This window comes from Lipophrys pholis (genome assembly GCF_963383615.2).
Source record: "Lipophrys pholis genome assembly, chromosome: 23".
Taxonomy (NCBI): Eukaryota; Metazoa; Chordata; class Actinopteri; order Blenniiformes; family Blenniidae; genus Lipophrys; species Lipophrys pholis.
The window spans coordinates 2,418,726-2,438,325 of NC_137645.1; the positions used below are offsets into that span (position 1 = coordinate 2,418,726).

Genomic DNA, 19,600 nt, shown 5'->3' on the forward strand with positions numbered 1-19,600 from the left:
CCTGCCTTTATTTACATTACAGTTTTCACAGTTGATCATTTTTGTGTTTTAAATCAGATTCCACATTTGTGTTTCATGGAAATGTTCCAGATGTCGTGGCCAGATGGGAATTGTGTGTACAGTGTCGGAGGAACAAGCAAAGGGCTTGTTGACAGCAGGTGGTTCCACCTTGGTGGTACCACAGTGAGACAAAACATATTCAGCTGTTAATGCTGTGTTATGTTCACTGATTTCAACCTGAAGAGATGAAAAACACCCTGAGAACATTGAAGAGGCGTGCCGAAACAGTCAAATCTGCTTTTAAACACAAGAATGACTCCACCAGTGGATCTGCCCTTGCATTTCTCCCGATTTCCCAGTCAGCGCTTGCAAATCTGGATCTCTCACATTTCCCACTTTCCTATTTCACGTCAGCTCCCATGGCTGCAGGCGCTCCAAATGTCTGCCTGTCTGCATGCACATCCTGCCTGAGAGGAGGGTCAAACACACACACATACACATAAACACACACACACACAGCCTGCCCCAAGCATTAATTAGCACCATGTTCTCTGGAAATGAGAGAACGCACCTTTGGAAAAACTTCCTACAACATCCAAGGCCTGAATATTTATAGAGCCACTCGAAGCATCGTAACGTGACACATCAGGCGCCATCTCCTCAAAATGACTTCCTCAAGTTTTGAAAAGATGACAAAAAAAACAAAACGGCACGAGTCAGCAAATCTCCTTCCCCGACTCACATCTCTCAGTCATGGATGGATGGACTGAAGACAGAAAAACACAATCTGTTCTTCTCCTGCTCTAATCCTCCAAGGAAGACGGAGGAAGGGAAAAGTGCTGACTCGGGATTCGAGTGAGAGGCGAAGAATGTGAAACTTTTGCGAGGTGAGAGTGGATGATAAACACAGAGCTGCCAGTCATCCACTCCCACAGGGACTCCCGCAACAAATGCAGCCATGTGGGGAAACAAATCACTACAAAACAAGAAGATTCCAGCCAAGGAAGCAGAAAAATATCACAACACAAGAAGTTCTTCATCGTGAGAAAGAGATTCCACAAATTTGACCTGCACGGGTCCAAAAAGGGGGAAAGTCTTTGTTTTTTTAAAAGCAACGTAAAAGTCAAATTGGTCTCTTCTCGATGGCTGTGAGCACACGCGTCTCACAGGATCCACAGGTTTTAAACTGTTTCAGAGCGAGAAAGAGTTCTGCAGTAAGAGGAAACTTTTCTGCAGGTGTCCAAAGGAAACGTGCTGGAAGAAGCTCTGACTCCCCGCGTGCTGTTCTGACTTCCTCTCATGATTGTGTAACACTTTGATAAGCCGGCTGCATTGCTGGTGAATTGTTGCGCTCGGCTGCTGTGTGAAAGTCAAGCCTTAAGCCCGAGAGGAAACGCGGGGTCTTATCGATTTAAACATTTTCCAGCGGGCTTCATTTCCTGGCTGACGCGCCGCCGCCCCACCTGGATTAACAGAGCTACCTGGTAATCTGCTGCGACACAGATGGCTCGGCAGGACGACGGCACAGGACCACGCCGCGATGCTGCCACCAGAATCGCAGCACGAAGGCGGAGGGGGAGGGTGTCGTCGGTGGTCTCCTTTGAATGCCGCAGTGTCGGATCGCTTTTCAGTCAGATAAACCCAAAGATTAGAGGAAGAAAGTCACCTCCACGCCACTTTGTCTTCAGCGTCTCTCGAGTGAACCGTTCGGATGACGACATTCGTCACGGAGTCAACACGATTACGAGTGTGGAGAAGCGAAATGAACACGGAAATCTGTCTGACGGGGGCTCGGACCCCCCGCTCGGAGCAACACAATGACGTCTTTCACATTCAGTGGACTTTTGACCTTCAGCACAACAGCTGAAGACGAAGTTCAGACGAGGACACGCCAGTGCACCAACTGATGACCAACTGTTCCCACTGAGCCTGGCCTTCATTACACACACACACACACACACACACACACACACACACACACACACACACACACACACACACACACACACACACACACACACACACACACACACACACACACACACACACACACACACACACACACGATATCATCACGATGACGCTGCGGAGAATTGCAGTACAGTTTGAGAGAAATACAAACTGATTTTGTTCTTGTGAACAGTGCTCTTTCTTTTTTAGTCAACTTTGTTGTTTCTGCTCATTTTGTACACATTTTTTCTGCAGCTCTTCTCAACACGCTCACTTTTAATGTGTATTTGTTTTTTAACATCAATGAAAAAAAGAAAAGATGGCCACTTTATGAAGTACACACATAGAAGCTAATGCACCTTATTGATCTGATATTGACTACAATGTAATGGCTGACGTTTTAAGGAAAGGAGTCCCATCTTAAAGTTGATTTAGCTTCAGACGGTTGTTTTCCTCCCCACCGTTTAAATATTTAATGAGGAAGGAAAGATGGAAGAGAATGATATTTTAGAGAAAACAGCAAAGCTTATTATGTAAGCTCCAAGTCTAATGTACAGAAATAGTAAATAATCTTAATTATGGATTTATTGTATAAAACTGCAGCTCAGTTAAAAACCATAATTACTCAAATCCCACTCTAATATATCATTTAAAACTTTCTCAATATGATCTATTGTTTGGTTTCATCTGTTTATTATAAGAAATATGCAGCTGCAGTTTGGATTAATTAACTAAATGCTAAAAGTTCATTCCCGTATAGAACTGATTAGTGCAAAGTAGCTCAAACTAAACCCAACTTTCTAAAACTCTGATATGCATGGATCAGTCTACCAGAACATAATCCAACCGAGTCGCTTCCAACAGGTGAAGCAAAGCTACATTATTGACGCTGCAGGACGAGCCGAGGCCGAGGCCGAGCCGAGCGCCGCGCAGCCGGAGGAGTTCCCCTTTCAAGACGCTGGAAATTTCATTCGATTCCATTTCCACCATCAATAATTAAAGCAATGCAGCTGGACGCCTGCGCTGCACGACGCCGTGTGTCGACGGCTGGGAAATAAATGCACACGCACGCACGCACGCACGCACGCACGCACGCACGCACGCACGCACGCACGCACGCACGCACGCACGCACGCACGCACGCACACACGCACGCACACACACACACACACACACACACAGGCAGAGTTTAATGTGCTCGTTGGTGACTGATTGTTGGACGGTGAAACGCCACATAAAACCACTCAGTGTGTGTGAGTGACAGTGATGTGAGCTGGAGCATGCGGGTTGGAGGGGGGGGGTTACGGTGACGACTCAGCGGGGGGGGGGGGGCCGCCTCGCAGCGGCTAATTGTCGTCAAATCAACTTATCCGGGTCGCTTTCTGAACCCGTGTCAATCACCGCCGTAGGTATTACTGCCTCCTCTTTGACTTTACACGGCGAGGTGAGGCAAATGCTTTATGAGCGGCGGCACATGTACAACAACCTGACTTGTGGTCAGTGTTGTCCAGCTTTAAAGAGCACAATGATACCGGCACATATCCTGCCAAGTAGCATGGAAATTCCTAAATTTCTTGTTCAAGATTAGGTTTAATTAGGTTAATGGTGAAACCAAGGCTGCACAGTATCAGGTGAATATATGCAATAATGTTGATAATTAAATAAAATGTGCAATAAAAACAGTTCCCTGCTCTTTCTCTCAACCCTAATTTCCATCTGCTCTGACAAAGACGTGTATTTTTTTACCACAGTTTCTGGTGTAATTAGATTACAAAAGGACTTCAGAGTGCAGAGAGCCGTCAACACCTCCCGTCAGAAACAATTCATTTTGAAGCCTCACATTTTTATCGAGAACCAGAAACTTCCAGTAGCTGCAGGGTGCGATAAAAACGATATACCAAGTAATGGAGATAGAAAATTACACTAATTGCAGAGCCTCTTTATCAGTAGAACTTCCATCCGTGTATTCTAATTGAGTCCAATTCGTAGGATGGACGAGGGAACTTGGAGATATTTAACTTGTTAAATATTTAGAGCTGACCTCTCTCAAAAGGAGAAAGGCTTATTATGTGTGTGTGTGTGTGTGTGTGTGTCATTCCAGGGAAACGTGATCCCTTCCCTTCCTCCGCTGGGAACATCGGGTTGTTTCTCAGAGCTGACGGCGGCGCTCTAATCCAGCGGGGAGAGCGCCGCCTTATCCACGAGGGGTTACAGCATCATCAGCTGCGACACGAGGGGCCGGAAAAGCTTCAGGCAGCGGGCCGCCAAAGGTCATAGGTCAAATCACTGCGAGATGCTGGGAGACGCGGGGCTAAGCCAGCTAAATTCTGCTCGATACCGGTTAGAGAGAGAGAAGCTCCGATGAGCCAATCGCAGGAAGAAAGAGGAGGAAGTGGCGAACACACTTCGATCCACTTGGGGAACATTTAGAAATATCTGGAAGCTTCAGCTTCGTAAAGTTCTGAGAGCTGTTCAGTGTGCACACATCCCGACACGCCGCCTCACCTGCCTGCCACATAACAACCGGCCTTCAAACAGAGGCGACAGAAAAGGCCTTGATTTCTTAAATATTCACCCTCCTAATTAGTTTTAGCATTCAGGACACATTTCTTGATGTATGAGTGTTTCCATGATCACAGTTATGGTTAAATGTCTGTATAAAAAAAAAAAAGAAAAAGCCTTGCATGCCAGCATTACTGCGTGTGACGCTTTGGAAAACGGTACTGCGAAAGGTTATCCGAGAGATCATGGTGGGTGGTGTCAAACAGCACGCTGTGAATGGCGCCAGAAATAGACGGAGCATTAATGTGCAGAAATACAAAATGGACAGATGGTGCATGGAGCAAGAGCGCTTGTCTGAACATGTGGGAAAGTACGTTTTTGTAAATGATCACATTGAAAGAAAGAGGTAGAAGATCTCCGGTCCTCAGCGCTCATCTGCGAGCTGTAGTGTACAACTGCATGTGAACATCTGCAACAAATAGTGTGAAGCATTTGAATTCACATATTCAGGTAACATCTGTAAATTGTATAAGTGTTTGTGTGACGCGTTCAGGTACAAGGGGTCATATTATCCAGCTTTTCAACACTTTCACATGATTCCGTTGGTCTAAAAAACCTTGTATTCAAAGTTTCCATGTGCCAGAGCAGAGCGGAATTTCTGCAGATACAGATGAGGAATTTAGGTAAAACTTGTATATCGTCATGGAATTCATCAAAATAAAACAATACTGTTAAAGTTACACTCTAAATGAGCTCGAATCAGCCAATATCAAAGAAATACTGATAACGTCATCTACATCTAGCTTCATCTGGACAATGTCTGTACGACATCAGGCTGGAGCAATCTTCTGAGGCAGGATTCACATGAACACAAGCAAAAGCTATGACAGCATCAGTCAGAGGCAGGGTGGGCGCTCACGTAGGAGTCCACAAAGGCCTGAAGGGCTCCCAGACAAGCGATTTATATCCCTGCTGAGGATTCTCAGACTTGTGTTCTGTACATCCACCTCCAAAACCAGAATAAAAACATAAAAAAAAAAAAAAAACAGGATCCATGGTGTTTCTAAATTGGGCAGACATCATGAAGAGGACTCCAACAGCCAGAGACAAATCCCAGGCCTGGGAGAGATGTCAGAGCGGGGCCGCCGTGATCCAGCGCTTCCATAATGTGCGGTTCTGTTGAGGCTCGGACCGATCGCCGCCACAATCTCCACTGCACGCCCAGCATGTGTGTGTGTGTGGGCTGCTACAATCAGGAAACCCTTCAACAGGCTGGTTTCTAGCTGGTTTAGCAGAGCAGCTGTATAGTGTTTATCACCATGTACATCCCGACGACCATAAATTAGCCATATATCACCCGAATACTGATGTCACGATAAATGTGTGCTATATCACGCAGTAAGTCCTTTTCATTGAAGCAGCAGCTGATTCTGATAAACCCCCCCCCTGGTAATGAGGATGATCCAAGCTGCCCTCCCCTCCTCTAAAGCATAAACGGAAATCCTTTCCAAAAGAATCCAAACACAGGCGTTATGATTGAAATCCCTCGAGGAAGAAAAAGACCAAATGTTAATGTCAGACAGCATGAATGAAAACAATCCGAAGAGCACGCGATCTAATGGAAGAAAAAAATGAACGGCTGCTCATTCACAGACGTGATCGTTGCATATCTGTGGGGGGATGTGGGGTCAGGGACTCATATGATCGGGTGGGACGCAATGCATCATCTGCTCGCGTGACATCCTGGAGGTTTAATCAACATGCGGGCGCGAGTGTGAATGGGTGAGGAAGAGGAGGAGGAGGAGGAAGGGTGGGCTCTATCAGACTGTTTACTCTGTGTTTGCTGTAATACCATCACATAATGGCAGCACGAGTGAGGCTTAATCCATAGATCCAACACCAGAGTGACCCACATCGCCTCACCAGCAGCCTGTAACAGATTTCATTGCTCGCAGCGCAGATTAACTGGCTATACGTGCGTGTCTGCTTGTTGAATATTCCAATCACTTTTTTTTTTAATCTTTCACATTCTTGGTGCCTCCGCTGGGGAACCTGAGGCGAACCGTCACCTGCAGAGGCAGCAGGTTGGAGGCGTTGGCGCCTCGGGTTGCTTCATTCGACTTGTCGTTTTGACCTTCTGGGAATAAACGGTGTCAAGCCTGGTGACTGTGAGGAATGACCCCGACAGGACGGGGGGGCTGGGCGGGGGCAGGTGAAGGAATGGCTTATCGATCCCCGAAGTCACTCGTCGCACTTTAAGTGTGCGGCTTCATCGAGTCCGATAAGCAAGGATGAGAAAGCCAAGGAGTCGTTCATGCATCCGAGGACGTGCTCTTAAGACTGCAGGTCTGCAAAGTGAAAAACATCTTCCAGAAGCAAAGTTGTAAATAATAAACTACTGATATCCAGTTCCTGGAACCCGTCACATATGCAGCTACTCCAATAAATAATAAATGTATTTGTTAACGATGCTTCAACTCTGCTAAATGTGCTGCAACACTGCTTTAGCAGTGGGTTGAATGTCCTGCAGCGTTGGACTGACAACAAGAGGACAGGTTTTGGCTCGCATGTCCACTTCTTGTCAAATAAACACATTGTCATCGTGTTTACACCCATTGAAATACTTGTGCATTGGGCCCAGAGATCAGAAGATACTTACACACCCTTGTTGCTTGATTTCAAAATGTTTGGTTGCGCTCTGTGTCCGGTCAGCAGGTCTCAGGTTCGACTGGCAAACAGGAGGCAGCAGCTCCTCAAGACTTTTATGGGGGGAGTGAGTGGAACGTACCAAGTGTGGCAGAGATTGGGGGGAGGATTCATTGTGTAGAACTCTCTGTGGAGTTCCATTATTTGTGAAACTATAAGAAGCTGTTAAGCTTGTATTTGCGGGACAGTAGCTCATTGTTTGGATGGTTTGTTCTGCTAAACTTGATGATAGGTTGTTAAACATGCTCCCCTTTCTACTCCAGCAGCTGTGGCCCAGTTGGTGGAGCATTCGCCTCACAATTAGATGGTGCGGGTTGGACTCCAGGCCTTCCCCTGTCCACGAGTCTCGTTCCAAATGAAATGACTATGACCATGCTCAGTGGACGGGCTGTAAATGCTTTGACTTTCCTATTTTTTAAGGCAGAAATTCACAAGTCATGCACATGAGCTGATGACTGTGGAGCTCCACAAGCACCAGCAGGTCTGCCCACACACACACACACACACACACACACACACACACACACACACACACACACACACACACACACACACAGTCACACACACAGTGTGCTCAGGACAGAGCGATCGGGACTCGGTCGTTCTGTTCTCCAGCGCTCGGCCCCACAGGCACACACGCCAGCATGGATTTGAGAGTCGCCGTGATGCACCGCAGCTCTTTCACCGGTTGCCACGACAACACTACGCCGCTCTGCACAGAGAGACGCTCCTCGTACATATGAGGACGGACGTGTGGAGACGCAACAGTTGAAAAGCTGAAGTGACATCTTCTCTGTGGGTCAGATTTACAGTCACGGCTCGATTTCTCTGACATGTTTTTACCTTTAATAAGAGCGATTTAGAACCTGGAGCTTTAAACGAGTGTGTTTTAACTCCCAAATACTGCTGACACACCTTTTGTAAATGCTGCTTAGAGTTTGATTCAAAAATGTGTTTGTGAGGTTCAAAGAATAGAATCTTATAGTCGGGGTCTCGAGTGAAGAATTCATGTTCAGATTAGAGAGTCTGGCTTCAGTGTTAAGAGTCCAGGTTGAGATTAATTAGTTTGTGTGTGGACTCATACGTGAGTCTAGTTGTGTTTTAAAAATTCCAGTTTAATTTTAACAGGTTCATGGAATCCAGGTCTGTTAAGACCGTTAAGGAGTTAAAACTCTAAAGTCACTCAGAGACTCGCAACAAATGGGTTAGGCTTCTCATGTAAACAGCCGATCTGCAGTTGTGCAGCCTGAACAGCTCGAAGTCGCGTCTGAAGAGCCTCATTATAAATGAGATCCAGCGTGAGCTACGAGCTCGGGGAAAATCGAAGGCTTTGCTACAGCGCGAATCTGTCCCTGTCACTTCAGACCGTGTGTGTGTGTGTGTGTGTGTGTGTGTGTGTGTGTGTGTGTGTTTGCTTATTACACTGCCTTCTCTGAGGCTGGTGGGGAGTGATGAGAGCGAGCTCGACAGCCGTAAATCACGCTCACCATCTGCAGCTCCTCTTTGTCTGGACCTGAATAGGCTGGCTTTATCGTCAGGTACAAGAAAGGCTTGGAAATAACAGTTTAAACTGTTTTAATTTATTGGGTTTGTTCATGTGACTTCACTTCTTTTTTTCTACAGAAGACATGCATCGGAGTGCAATCGTTAAAATCTATATTTCTATATAGCTCCTTTAGGTTGTAAGTTTCAGTTAGAAAGAAGCCACTGGAAGGGATTTACATGTATAGTTTAACTCGAGGTATCAAGAGCAAAAGATTTAGTATTTTGTATTTATGGATTAATTCATAAAAAAATCTAAAATAAATCAGTTTGGATTAAAAATGTCCGGTATCAAAGTGTGATGAATTAATTAGATCAACAATGAGAAAATATCTGAATCAGAACCAGAAATATTTATATCTACAACGAGGACATATGGGAATTACATTAACTAATTTAATACACACACACACACACACACACACACACACACACACACACACACACACACACACACACACACACACACAGGGAGGCAGACAAAGGGTGTTGGACAGAAAACTAGGGCCATCCATAATTGAAGCGGCGCTCAAGCTGCTGGACCGAATTCAAAAGGGCGTTCCTGCAATGGAAGAAGCCATCTGATATCCAGCTGCACCTGATTTCTCCCTCTAACACCTTCAGTTACTCTTCACACTCTCTCACACACACTTTGTAAAGGCTGAACACTCCTTTCAGCACCCCCCCCCCCCCCCCCCCCCCCCCCCCCCCGCCACCCCCGTCTCATTTAGGTGACTAATGTTGGCTTTGTGTTACCCCTTCTGCCACCCTCTTTCTTTCTCCGCACCCCCCGACTCCTTCTTCCTCTTCTGCACGCATGTTTTTGACAGAAAACAAGCTGTCCAGCGTGAACCTGAGGACGTGGAAGAGGCTGCAGGCGACACAGTCAAAGCGCTTATCTTGTTTGCGCAGCAGTTTCTACAGAGCGCGGCTTTTCAAACCACAGCGATGTATCATCATCTGGCTGCACTCGTCTCACTAATTAATTATTGCAACTACACTGAATTATGGCCCGTAACAACCACTCAGACCACATGGAGAATCTATACTGCGACCAGCGGAGTGCCACAAGGCTCTGCTCATGCATCCCTTTCATTTCCAAGGGAAATGCTGCCAATGGGCCATTTTTATTCAGCAGAATTTCGTTTGTACCATTTTATGACACACAATTATTCATTTATTGTCATTTGTTTTCAGGCTTATTTACACTTTGTGGCTCTTGTCTTTTTCCAGCAGTGTTATGGAAATACACGTATACAGTGCAGGTCTACATATTGCTGGCTAATTGAATCATTGTTGTCTGCAGCAGGTCAGCTCAACCCGAGCAGGAAACTCCCCCACTGCAAGGAGAAATGCCATATAGTCACATTTTCTGAAGAGTGCTGCTTTATGATCAATTTGAAGTTTAATATACAAGTCCAAACTTGATTAGAATTCGATGCAAAATGATTCTACTGAAGTGTTTTCCAATAATTATTGAAACTGAGGACCACAAAATGTTATATTTTACGATTCCAAAAGGCCAGAGCACCATAATCCCACTACAATCTTGTCTTTCTATAAAATACTCAGTCACTCTAATTCAAATTCTCACAGTACGGTGTTTTTACAATACATTTCCATGACTGTATGAAGTCACGCTGAAAGGTGGATTCACGTAATGCGATCAGTCCGGTGCAGTTCCAGCCATGCTCCATGACTGTGACGTTCCTCTGTCGTCCTTCATTTTAATACAGTCTATTCTAAATATTTCCCCAAACTTTGGCGGCCCTCAACTGGTTAATTTTCCCTCATGAAGCATCTTTTTCTCAAGATTTACCTTAAAGGCCTCCAATATCCACTTTTGGTTTCAATCAGCCCCGACTAGTCTACCGTCACGAGCACGAGGGAACCAACACACATGTGACAGGGCGAACTGTGCTGACATCAGCATTTCAGAACGTCACCCGGACAGATCCCTCGTCCTCCACGTCAAACTCAAAACTCCAGCTTTTCCACATTTTGGAAGGACAAGTGTAACACCGGTGTTACGGTCTGTTCTGTGACCTCTCGCGGATCTGGCCCCCGGGCGACACGGCGCGCTGCACGGACGCAGAAAGAGTTGTTTGATATCAGCTGAGTGGAGTGGCGGAGGGATGGAATACTGTGTGCACAGCAGCTGCAGAGAGAAAAATGAGTCAGGACGAGGTTAATGAAAGTCACGGAGCTGTGACTAAACAACTTTCACACCCTCCGAGCACGGCGGATCCTCGCCGCCTCATGATACTAATGATCTGAGATTATTTTTATAACTAAGATACGTCTTGATTTTTTTTTCCTCAAAGAAAACGCTCCACAAGATTTTAGAGTTTTGAAAAGGATTGAGAGTTTGAAAACAGGGACATTCCAAATCTGATCGTTTTTGTATAAATGACAAAACAAATATAATAAAGTTTAACTTTTGTCATGGCGTGACGTTTGGTTCCGTCTTGTGATTTTTGCCGGTTCAGAGCATCTTTTGAATCTCCATCTTCTGTCTTCTGGCAACACGGTGACCCTGCTGGGCCACCGTAGTTTACCCTCTCAGCACAAACACCATCGTATTTTGCCTCATTGCTTTCCATTGATTACAAACACATGATTAAATTCAGGAACAGCTTCAACTGCTACCTTTTTTTTTTTTTAATGTTCCTGCATTTATGCGAGACATTTTAAATGCGAGGGTGGGCAGAAATTAAAAAAAATAAAAAAATCTTTAATCTCAGTGAGCATCACTGAAGCACAACCAACTTTAATCTATTTATAGCGTGACATTTTCAGTCTCATTTGCAATTTGCAAGTGAGAGCTTCCACCGTGTGCTGAGCGTATGGATTTCTGGGACCCTGAGCGTGGTCTCCTTGAGTCACGCCGTTATTCTCCTGCGACCTGAACGGAGACGCAGAAAACAAGAGCTGCTGAGTAAATGTTTATTTGCGGAGGCAAAACAATAAGATTGAAGTGCTTTAACCTTGGCAATAAATATACAGGCTGAAAACATTCATTAGCCAGAAGCCGTAGCAGGTTGCATGTAAAGTCATGTCATTTCCATCTTAATACATCTTAATTACCTAATTAAGAATTAGTGTTTTAATGGGGTGCAGACGGTAAATGAGCCTAAAATCTTTTATAATGTGAAGGATCATCTGTTTCTCGGCGCTGCAGTTTAACCATGTGATACTGAAAATCACTCTTTTTGGGAGTTTTGCCGCTTTTGCTCCTCCTGTGATCCGCGGTCTGTTTCCTTTGAGACTGATGAGGCGAAACGCTGTAAAAATGTGTCTTTTGTGGAGAAAAAAAACTTGTTTCCGTGCTGCACTGTTAAACATTTTTAATTTAAGACGATACTCTGCTGAATGTGCATTTTTGCAGATTTTTTTTTTTCGTGTTTTGTGGCACATCTATTTGTGATGAGTGGTTTGAACACGAGAGATCCGGTCTGATGACTCCAAGACTTTATAAATTCTTTTCATGTGTTCACTGAATGCTGCCTTTGGATGCGCAGGCCTCACTCGGAGGACATGCAGCTGCTGACGCCACGCCATCACAGATGATTCGCCAATGGTGACTTCTTCTTCTTCTTTCAATCTTTCACGGTGTCGTCTCTGCTTGCCTCGTTTGCACACCGTCATGATAATTGAAAGCGCAGCTGATGTGACACAAACATTCAGCGCTGTACCTGAGTCAAACCCTCAGGTACAATCAAGTTAATCTGGATTAGAGGCACTTTTTTTGAGATTCTCAGAACTCAAACTATCTCACTTCAAAGTGAGAGAAGCACACCAGTCTGCACATCCATCACACACACCGGAGATTTGCCTGCTCTGCTGGTCAGGAACAGAAATCTACACTAACATGATGCAGAACGACACAAATGCACGGCCACGTCCTTCCTGGTGATGACTGATGCGTGCAGAACACGTGTCAAGCTCAGTTATTGAGGGCGTCACTCAAACTCCATGGGAGAACGTTCGTTTAAATTCACCATCTCAAACTTGGAAGGAAAGGTTTCAAGATGACAGCATGAAGGGAAATAAAGAGCTTTAGAGATTCTCACTGTCAAGTGCAGTTTTATTTGAAATACTCTGTCCCGATTGATATTCTTTGCATCTACTAAACTTGCTATTTTAACCTATTTTTCCGTAAACCAACTGCTTGTTGTTGAGTAAATTATTACTGGTTAATCTAATTGTTCAAAACGTTTCTCAAACCAGGAGGAAAATAATCCTAAAGGTTTTTCATGCAGATTGAGATTTTATCTTTTTACAAGCTTGATATTTGTTAACAAACACTAAAGCTTTGAAACGCGAGTGGAGAACTACCTAGATGAGAGTCACACTATTTCCTGTATGCAACTGTATGCAGACGACTCTGTGCATTACAGCATCAACATCACAAGGCAAGTTTGCGGCTTAAGAGCTGTTTGATGGAACCGCAGTAGTAAACATTTCAGGCAGTCAAAGCACAAAGCTCTTCAAGCAACTTTTGCCACGTTGATGACAGCGACTTCTCGCTTAGAGGTCACAGAGACGGACGGCAAATAGACCGGTGGCTTCGGGGACGGCACAAATCATAAAGCATTAAGCCAGAGATTGTGCTGACAGGCAGGATCTCCTTCACGGACTGTAAAGGACAGCGGCGAGGCGTTTATGCCGGCCCTGGGCCACAGGATTAAACGGAAGAAGATTGCCTTGCAGAAGCCCCCGATGGTCGACGCTGAGGGGAGCAATAAGCTTTCTGCAATGACATTTCCGCTGGAATCCCAATAATGTCGACAAAAGAGACACTGTGGAGGTTGAAGGCTGCCTGATCAGAAAAAGTTGTGAGGTCAAACATTGGAACAAAGAAAAAAAATAGTTCCATTTTGAAAAATCAGCTCAAAGGCCGATTAAGCATGCAAGAGTTATGCCATGTGGGCCAAAAAGGAGATTATAGCCGGCAAACAGGTGTTTGACCTTCCCAGGAGAGTCAGGTGAGAGGAAAACACGGAGGTAATTAGGGGCACAGGATACCGAATGGTAATGAGGCTTTTTCGCCCGCTGCAGGGTCCGACAGTCAGAACCCCCCCAGTTCTTTTCATGGAGGACCCCGTGAGGATCGGGTAGTGGAGGGAGGCCATGTGATTGATTTCCCCTCTTCACTGCACCTGTTTTGAAGATCAATGCAACATGAAGGTATTTGTGTCCTCATTAATGCTGTTTGCAGAGAGGATCGATGTGGACTGAACCACCGGCTCGTCTTGGCAGACAATAAACCGTCCCGGGGGGGGCAATAGACCTATAATGATCAAGTTAAAAGAAGCTAAATCCTGCCTTTTCAAAACGTGTCAAACATAAGGTTACGTGAGAAAGCCTTCCATTCAAATCATACCCAATCATTTCTATATAATATGCCGATCCACCTCTTCAAAGAACGTGCATGTTTGCTTAATTAGTTGAGAAACTTTTCCCACGAGGTTTTAACATGTTGTGTTGTTGTTGCGTAACACAGGTCACTCATGGGAGCACTGACTAACAGTCCTGGAGAGCAAACCCTTTAAGAAAAAACACAAGGTAACTGATGAAAGTTTCTTCAAGAACTTCTGCCAAGTGGAATATTCCATAACTGTAGGAGCTTCACAGGATCAAATTAATTTATTTTTAGAGTCATTCTGAATCCGCAGGCTGGTAAATCTGCCGTTTATTGTTGAGTGACCCAGTGAAGGTGTGGGAGAGCGTTTGGGACAAACACTCAGACGAGATCGACAGTCCTGATTTGGGATCACAGCAGGGAGTCTGAAGGTATCGACGTTGGGCCTAAAGGTAACAGTTCACCTTCACAGACCGGCTTATTGACCCTCCTGCTGGCAGACTGGACTTCACTGGACAACGAGTCCTGCCTCCTCGCCAACATCCAAAGCAGAACGTGGTGGGCTGAACGATATTAGTTAAACATGGAATCATGGTGGAAAACGAGTACTGGGAGAAAATAAATACTTTTACAGTCTCTGGGTCGTGATGTCCGTTCTTCTAGCTGAAGAAATTAAATTCTACACACACGGGAGGGGAAAATCGATATTTTATTTTTGTGGGTCTAAAAAAAGGAACTATTTCATTTCCTTTAGTTTCTCTTGTCAACATGCAAGGCTCCGGTTTGGGTTTTGACAGTTTCAAGAGGTGCAGGTTGGAGAACGAGACTCCTCTGAGAGGAGAAGCTCACGTCTTCACCCTTCAGCTATTTTCCGTATATTTATCTCACTCCTTCAACCTCTGACATGCATGTCTCAGAGGATACTATCACTTCTACCCGTTATCGACCTCATCAACAACACCTCTTTCCTCCTGGCTTCTCTTACACATCCGACTGCCTATTACTTCTGGAAGAGGGTGTGAGTATGAGCATGAACCTTTTAGTGATTCGCAGTGATACCGAGGGAAACTTCCTGTTTTAGCCTGACATTAACAGGTCCTTCAACAAGACATGCAGGGCTGAGAAAATAGCACATCAAGGTTATTTTGACTGAAACAACTTTTTTATAATGTTAAGTTGTAGTATAAATGTCCAAAAAGTACTGAAATACACTGAGAACATTTCAGAATCAACAAGCAGCTCTTATTCTTAAGATACTGTGATTCAATTTGACATGTTTTTTATTTTTTTCAATGAGTTGCTTGATATCAGCTGAAAAAATCACTTTTTTAAGAAATTATTGAAAAAGTACATGTGCTGGATGAATTTACATCCACTATGAACTGAGTCGGGGGTTTTCTTGTTATTATTTGCGAATGTTTTATGATAAATTGGTAACAAAAGTGTAAACCATGCTAATGTCAACTGAAATCCAGAAGTTGATTACCAATCAATTTAAGTTGCATTTTCTGACAGCCGGTCCAGTCCCAGGTGAATCAGTGATACTGAGAGTGACTTCCTGTTTCCTTTCTTCTGGCGAATAAAATGCTTGAAAAAGGTGCAAATGTCCGCCACTATAAGATAAAGACATTCGCCTTGAAGTTCTCCGATTGCGTTATCAAAAACCATCATTCCTGTGTGGCTTCGGCGGCCCATACAGGTGTGATGCCGACATAGAAGCCTTGTTAGAGGTCACTACGTGAACTCCGCTTGACCAGGAGCAGCTGACGTGGCAGATTTAAGCTCTGGCGACTCGTCAACGCAACACCAGCTGTCATGCGAGTCATGATCTGCGCTCAGCGTTCATGAGCAGCATATGGAGCCACACGAGGCTGTGGAGGAGGGCAGGAGGAGGAGGAAGAGGAGGAGGACGAGGAGGACAGATGCAGATCTTAAGCCAGAGTCTTCAGGGAGGTGGGCTACATCCTTCTGGGGTGCAACAGCTAATGAACTCCTCGCGCAGTCATCCGGCACCTGCGCCGTTTCAAAGCTGTATGTCAGCGGAGGGAACCTTCGCAGCTGCTCTTTGGGGGATCTAAATGAGTGCTGCAAAACGCTCCAAATAGAGCTGAGTCAGAACTAAAAATGACCCGCTGTGTCGCGGCAGACATGGGAGAAGTCACCCTGTGTCTACGAACCGTGCACACGCTCTGCGGGGCGCCCTTCATTTAGTGCAAGGCGCTAGAAAATAAAACATGCGAGAGTTCAGCCTTACACCGAACTCACAGGGAGCAAAAACTGATTTACTGATTTACATAGAAGAAGTGCAAACCAATGTCACGCAAACACACGGGGAAGCTGATTGACTGACAAGATGCACAGAGTTCGTGCTTCTTTGCAGCCGACATTTACTTCATTCCTTCGGTCTTGCTGAATTCAGATTGATTTGCTGTAAGTTGCTCTGACACTCATGTAAAAACCTCATTTGAATACTGTTTGCATGTGATTCTACTCATGTGATCCTTCTTTGTCGAAGCTGAAACACATCCTATGGACGTGCAGTTTAGCCTCAAGGAGCAAATCAGGACCTAAAATGTGTGCATACATCGTACGGCTCTTGCAAAAGCTCCCACCAAATTCAAAATGTCACTTGAATTCTGACTCTCTTTGATGAGGGAAACATTTCTTGACCTTATAAAAAGGAAATCTCTCCCCAGTCCTGCAATCATTTCATCATCAAAGTCTTTGACGAAGCTGCTGGATGAAGGCGAACCTGCAGAACACTCTGGAATTCATTGGAACTGAACTGAAAACTAAACTTTTAAACGTGCTGCACAATATCAGGTGAAAATGCTAACTAAGAGAACGTAGAGTATTTCAGTAAATACAAGCCTATCCTAACTTTCCACCAGCTGTGACTGAGACACGGAGCTTGGTCTGTGACAAATGTGCAGCTATGATCCAGGATACATACTAAGGCAAGGCAGGGCAAGGCAAATCTATTTATAGAGCACCATTCAAACACTAAAATAGCTTAAAATAGTTATAATACTGGTCACCTTCACTATTCAGGCCACAGTGAAGCTGTTTAACAGACAGCCAGAGCGACGGTCAGTAAGGTATCTGCTTGTATGCAGTATAACTCTGGTTCTGGAGAAACCGTCAGCTCTACAACACTGTAGGTCTACAGGCACAAAAACACAAACATCATGTAAACCAGGTGTCAGCACTCAGCCAGCACTTCGTATTCCTGCACAGCTCCTTGCGGGTTTGACTCGTCCGTGGTGACGATGCTATGTGGCGTCGGCCGAGGCGGCACTCACCGTCCTTGCGGTGGTAGGTGATCTCCACCTTGCGTTCCTCGGAGCCCAGCAGCGCCTGGGCCACCTGGGCCACGGAGTGGCGGCTGGTGAACTGCCCGTGCAGAAAGTCGCAGGTGCACGGCTTCTGCATGACGTCCGGCCGGGAGAAGCCCGTCATCTCGCAGAAGCCGTCGTTGCAGTAGATGATGGCGCAGTTCTGCACGCGGGCATTGGCGATGACGAACTTCTTGTCTGTGGGGAGGAGGGGGATGGGAGAAGTTATCCAAACACAGCGTGCGGCCGAGGCTTTCTTTGACGAGCAGAGGTGGGAGGAAATGGATTTACACCGGATTATCCTCCATTACTTGCACAAACGTGGGCACTCAGCTGATCCGGTGAATGAGACTACATTAAAAGGCTGAATCAGATGGGATCCCTCTGATTCTGACATGGAGGAGTTTTATGAAATGAAGCTTGATTGAAGACAATTTGAAGTGAGATTATGGAAGTAATTAACCCATTCAGTCACTATTTCTCTTATTCACCATTTAAAACAACAATCTACCAATCTACCAGACACCCCTCCCCCAGTAGGGGGCGCTACAGAGCTTGAATAGCAGGAGAAATCTGGGGGCGGGTGGGGATGGGGGGGACTTTTCAAATCTGGGAATAAATCCTCTTTAAACGCTATAATTTCAATTTAAAATATAGTAATGAAATATTTGTTAATTGAGTAAATTAAATTCATAAAGCAATAATGGACCTGTAAAAAGACACACTAAATCATTTAAATGAATACATTTAAAGATATATCATAACTTTATGTGACAATTATACAATCAAATCTCTTGCAAAATGGCATAAAACGGACAAAAATCCTCTACCCGAGTTAAGAAGTTGAGTTGTATTTTGGTGCAGTCGCCTCACAGCGGTTCGAGTCCTTTCTGTGCAGAGTTCACATGTGATCCCCGTCTGTGCAGAGGTTTTAGCCCACAGGCCAAACACTTACATTAAAGGCTAACTTGTGACTAGACGTGGTGATTTTAAAATGATTGTGTGCTTTTCCTCTGACCGACCTGTCCAGGGTCGAGGAGATTGGAAGGGTTAAAGATCCAAAATGCAAGCTGCTCTTCACTAGAAACTGTGGCTTACTAGACTTTTGGGGTATTTTGCAGTGTCCAGAACTGCTTTTCACTGATTTGCTCAATTTCTATTTGCTATTTTTTAAATGAATGAACTTTATTTAGTTGGAATACATTATAGAGATGTAATATCATTCCTAAAACATGTACAAACAGTGGGAGGGGGTACAAGCTCATTAAATTGCAGCTATTGACAAACGCTATGCTTCACCAACAACAATTTATACGAGGCACTCTACAAACATTAAATGCAGCTCAAAGTGCTTTAAAAAGTGGAAAAATAGATTTTAAAAAATGTAAAATTTATTTGATATTGCTAGAGAAGAAGCTTTAAAAGTAGACTAAAACATATTAAATTAAAAAAAAAAGCATATAAAAATAGTATAAAACTGCACAATGTGGCTACTTCGTGAAACATTATTGAGAATAAAGTGCTGAACATAGAAGAACATTAGATTCATCATGGATGCGCACTCCAAGTTATTGTGAACCCCAGTTTACGCATTTAAAAAAATAAATCTCCGAGCCTTACTTCAGCTGTTTACAATCTATCAAACGTCTGTTGGTAGTTTAGAAGAAAACACAAAGAGATGCGCAAGTCACCAAATAGATATTCTGTTTATTGCGCCCCAACGTGGAAGAAAGGGCCCAATAATGATGGAATAAGAGTGAGGGCGCAGACACAAAAGCCAGGCAGCACGCACGCACGCAGATGGGGAGGGAAGAGACACTCACTTTGTCCTTCGAATTTGCGTATGATTACTCCCAGAAATGTGTTCTGTGGCGCGACATGACCCCTCCGGACCGGCATGGTTCCCCCACCGCTGCCACCGCCTCCCGAAAATCCAAGATCTTCGGCTGTCCAGGTGGATAAAATAAACCTCCTCCTCCTGATAATCGACCGTCAAGTTGTGAGCGGGTGTCAAGCGAAGCCAGAGGGGCTCCCCGTTTTCTCCCCCCTTTGTCACCACTCAGTCATCCTCGGAAGAAAACGCAACCCCCCTCTCCTCCTGTCTCCCCCCCCCTTCCTCCTGCCGCCCCCCAGCCCCCGTGTTTCCCTTATTTCAGCTCCTCCGACGCGTCCCCGGGAGAGCGCATCCTGCGCGCCGCGC

At 45.0% G+C, this 19,600-nt stretch overlaps 1 protein-coding gene across 1 annotated transcript in view; it reads right to left on the reverse strand.

The window, feature by feature from the left end:
• Positions 1 to 19,299, reverse strand: part of LOC308127758 (voltage-gated inwardly rectifying potassium channel KCNH7-like) — a gene marked incomplete at both ends in the record, with an annotated part of 65,377 nt that extends 46,078 nt beyond the window's left edge. Inside the window, 2 exons of the mRNA XM_080493063.1 lie at positions 17,368 to 17,598; positions 19,224 to 19,299. Coding sequence (XP_080349189.1) covers positions 17,368 to 17,598; positions 19,224 to 19,299 — 307 coding nt within the window. The remainder of the gene's footprint in view (positions 1 to 17,367; positions 17,599 to 19,223) is intronic.
• Between the last annotated feature and the right edge of the window lie 301 nt (positions 19,300 to 19,600).